Source organism: Patiria miniata, unplaced genomic scaffold, assembly GCF_015706575.1.
Source record: "Patiria miniata isolate m_02_andy unplaced genomic scaffold, ASM1570657v1 HiC_scaffold_9, whole genome shotgun sequence".
Classification (NCBI taxonomy): domain Eukaryota; kingdom Metazoa; phylum Echinodermata; class Asteroidea; order Valvatida; family Asterinidae; genus Patiria; species Patiria miniata.
Genome location: NW_024037076.1, coordinates 20,648,385 through 20,650,264, shown reverse-complemented (window position 1 = coordinate 20,650,264; position 1,880 = coordinate 20,648,385). Strand labels below are relative to the sequence as shown.

The window sequence follows — 1,880 nt, the reverse complement described above, 5'->3', positions numbered from 1 at the left end:
CACACTAGTAGCAGGTATAAGCAATGTGTGTGTTTCGTGACTGCTATCCGGAGCGTGCGACCGCACGCGGCTTACTTGAGTTGTGCATGTCGACCGTCGTCTGCATGGTTCAGTCAACCCTACGTCTGTGAACTGGAGAATACAGTTATCCACCGCCTGCTAACTCTGGACAAATCAACTGTCACAGTGTCAGGGATTGAGTTGTGTTGTGAAGCTGCAGTTCGTGTCGTGGTTGAGTCTGTAAATTTCTGACTCACAACATAGGCTTGACTCGGATTTTTTTTTTAGAAGGCGTAGGATTGCGATAAAATACGGTTGTTGTCGTATTCTCCACGAGGCGTGACGACCGGTAACTTAGCCTTGTCGGCTTGTGTTCAGCTTATAAATATAATGACAGTGTGTATGGAAACAACCGACTATCGAGAGTAACTGACCGTATCAACAAAACCTACCCAGTATATTGTGGGCCTAGAATAGGATAACTGGAATCGTCATGGAAGGCAAGTGCAAATGTTCAGTTATGCTGGGTTTTCTGGTGTGTTTGGTTTCCATCCTTGGGTATATACAACAAGCCGAATGTAAGATTGAAGGCTTTAAGAACTCCACCAAGCTACAGGCCTCAGATGGACGCCAGGTTATCAACATAGCCGTCTTGTTACCGTTCAGCGATCAGTTCGATTACTCCATTCGAAAGACTGTGCCCGCAATACTGACTGCAATCGAGAGTCCTCGTGTTCAGGAACTGGTCGGAAGCTCCCTGGATCTGTCCAATGTGACAGTTTACAACACTCGTTGCAGTGCAGTCGAAGCCTTGAAATACGCCGTGGACGCCCTCCGATCGCAACAAGCGGTGGACATCTACTTTGGGCCTGCATGTAGCTACGCTGCTGCTAACATAGCCCGAATGATAACGCATTGGGGTAAGGTCATGGTATCCTCAGGGTGTGAAGACGGCGGTCTCGATTATTACCCCATCACCAGAGTTTACCTCACGGCAACACACCTGGGAGCGGCTATTGCCGATGTGGTTTTGAATACTTTCCAGTGGAATACTACAGTTGTACTTGCGGATGACAGACAGCAACGAGAGGATCTTACCCTCTGTTACGCTCTTTCCCTTGGCTATATTGAAAACATGCCTCCTGAATATGAACCGCAATCCCAACTGGTTAGAAGAGATGCTTCTATGGAAGATATCAAGCAGATACTCAAAGAATGGGTGATGCCTTACGGACGCAGTAAGTATATATTAAGCACTTGTTTTCCCATGCCGACATTTAAATAGTATTTGCATTAGTGTTGATGTACATTTGTTCATTCTCCTCGTTTATATATATTTTATTCAAAATGATGGAATCAGTGCGAAGTGGGGCATGTGACCCCCAGGCACTGCAACCGTTCGTTCAAACTCTGGTATCTCCTGTTTCGTAAAAGGGGAAAGTAATTATCACCGACAATCAACTTTGCATTGCTTTCGTCTATGGCATAATTTGGTGAAAATCCCAAATTTCTACTGACGAAATGTTTGCTGATTGCAACAACACATTCCTTCCTGTTTTCAGGCAAAGGTGGCTCATCATCGTGATTATATAACGCTTTACGTCCTTGACAAAGTACTAAAACTCTCGATTGGGTACCAGGATTCAGGAAGGGTTTATTAAGGTAGCTGTGAAAAAACAAACTCGACGGTTATACAAATGGACTTTACACAGCTAATGGATTGTTTTTGATTATACATGTATTGTGATGCTTACAATAATGTACGGTACTGCAACATAGACCGCTATTGGGCCTGCTATTTCCAACAAAATTAAATGCCTGAAAAAAAATTCTAGAAAAAAATTCAGTATTTGGCTGGCCAACAGTGAAATGCACGGCAT

The 1,880-nt window shown here is 44.1% G+C and overlaps 1 protein-coding gene across 1 annotated transcript; it reads left to right on the top strand.

The window, feature by feature from the left end:
* The first annotated feature begins 493 nt into the window (after positions 1-493).
* LOC119720954 (atrial natriuretic peptide receptor 3-like) lies at positions 494-1,585 on the top strand. Its single transcript, XM_038190821.1, has 2 exons — positions 494-1,238; positions 1,563-1,585. The coding sequence occupies exons 1-2, from the start codon at positions 494-496 to the stop codon at positions 1,583-1,585; spliced, it is 768 nt and encodes a 255-aa protein (XP_038046749.1).
* The last annotated feature ends 295 nt before the right edge of the window (positions 1,586-1,880 follow it).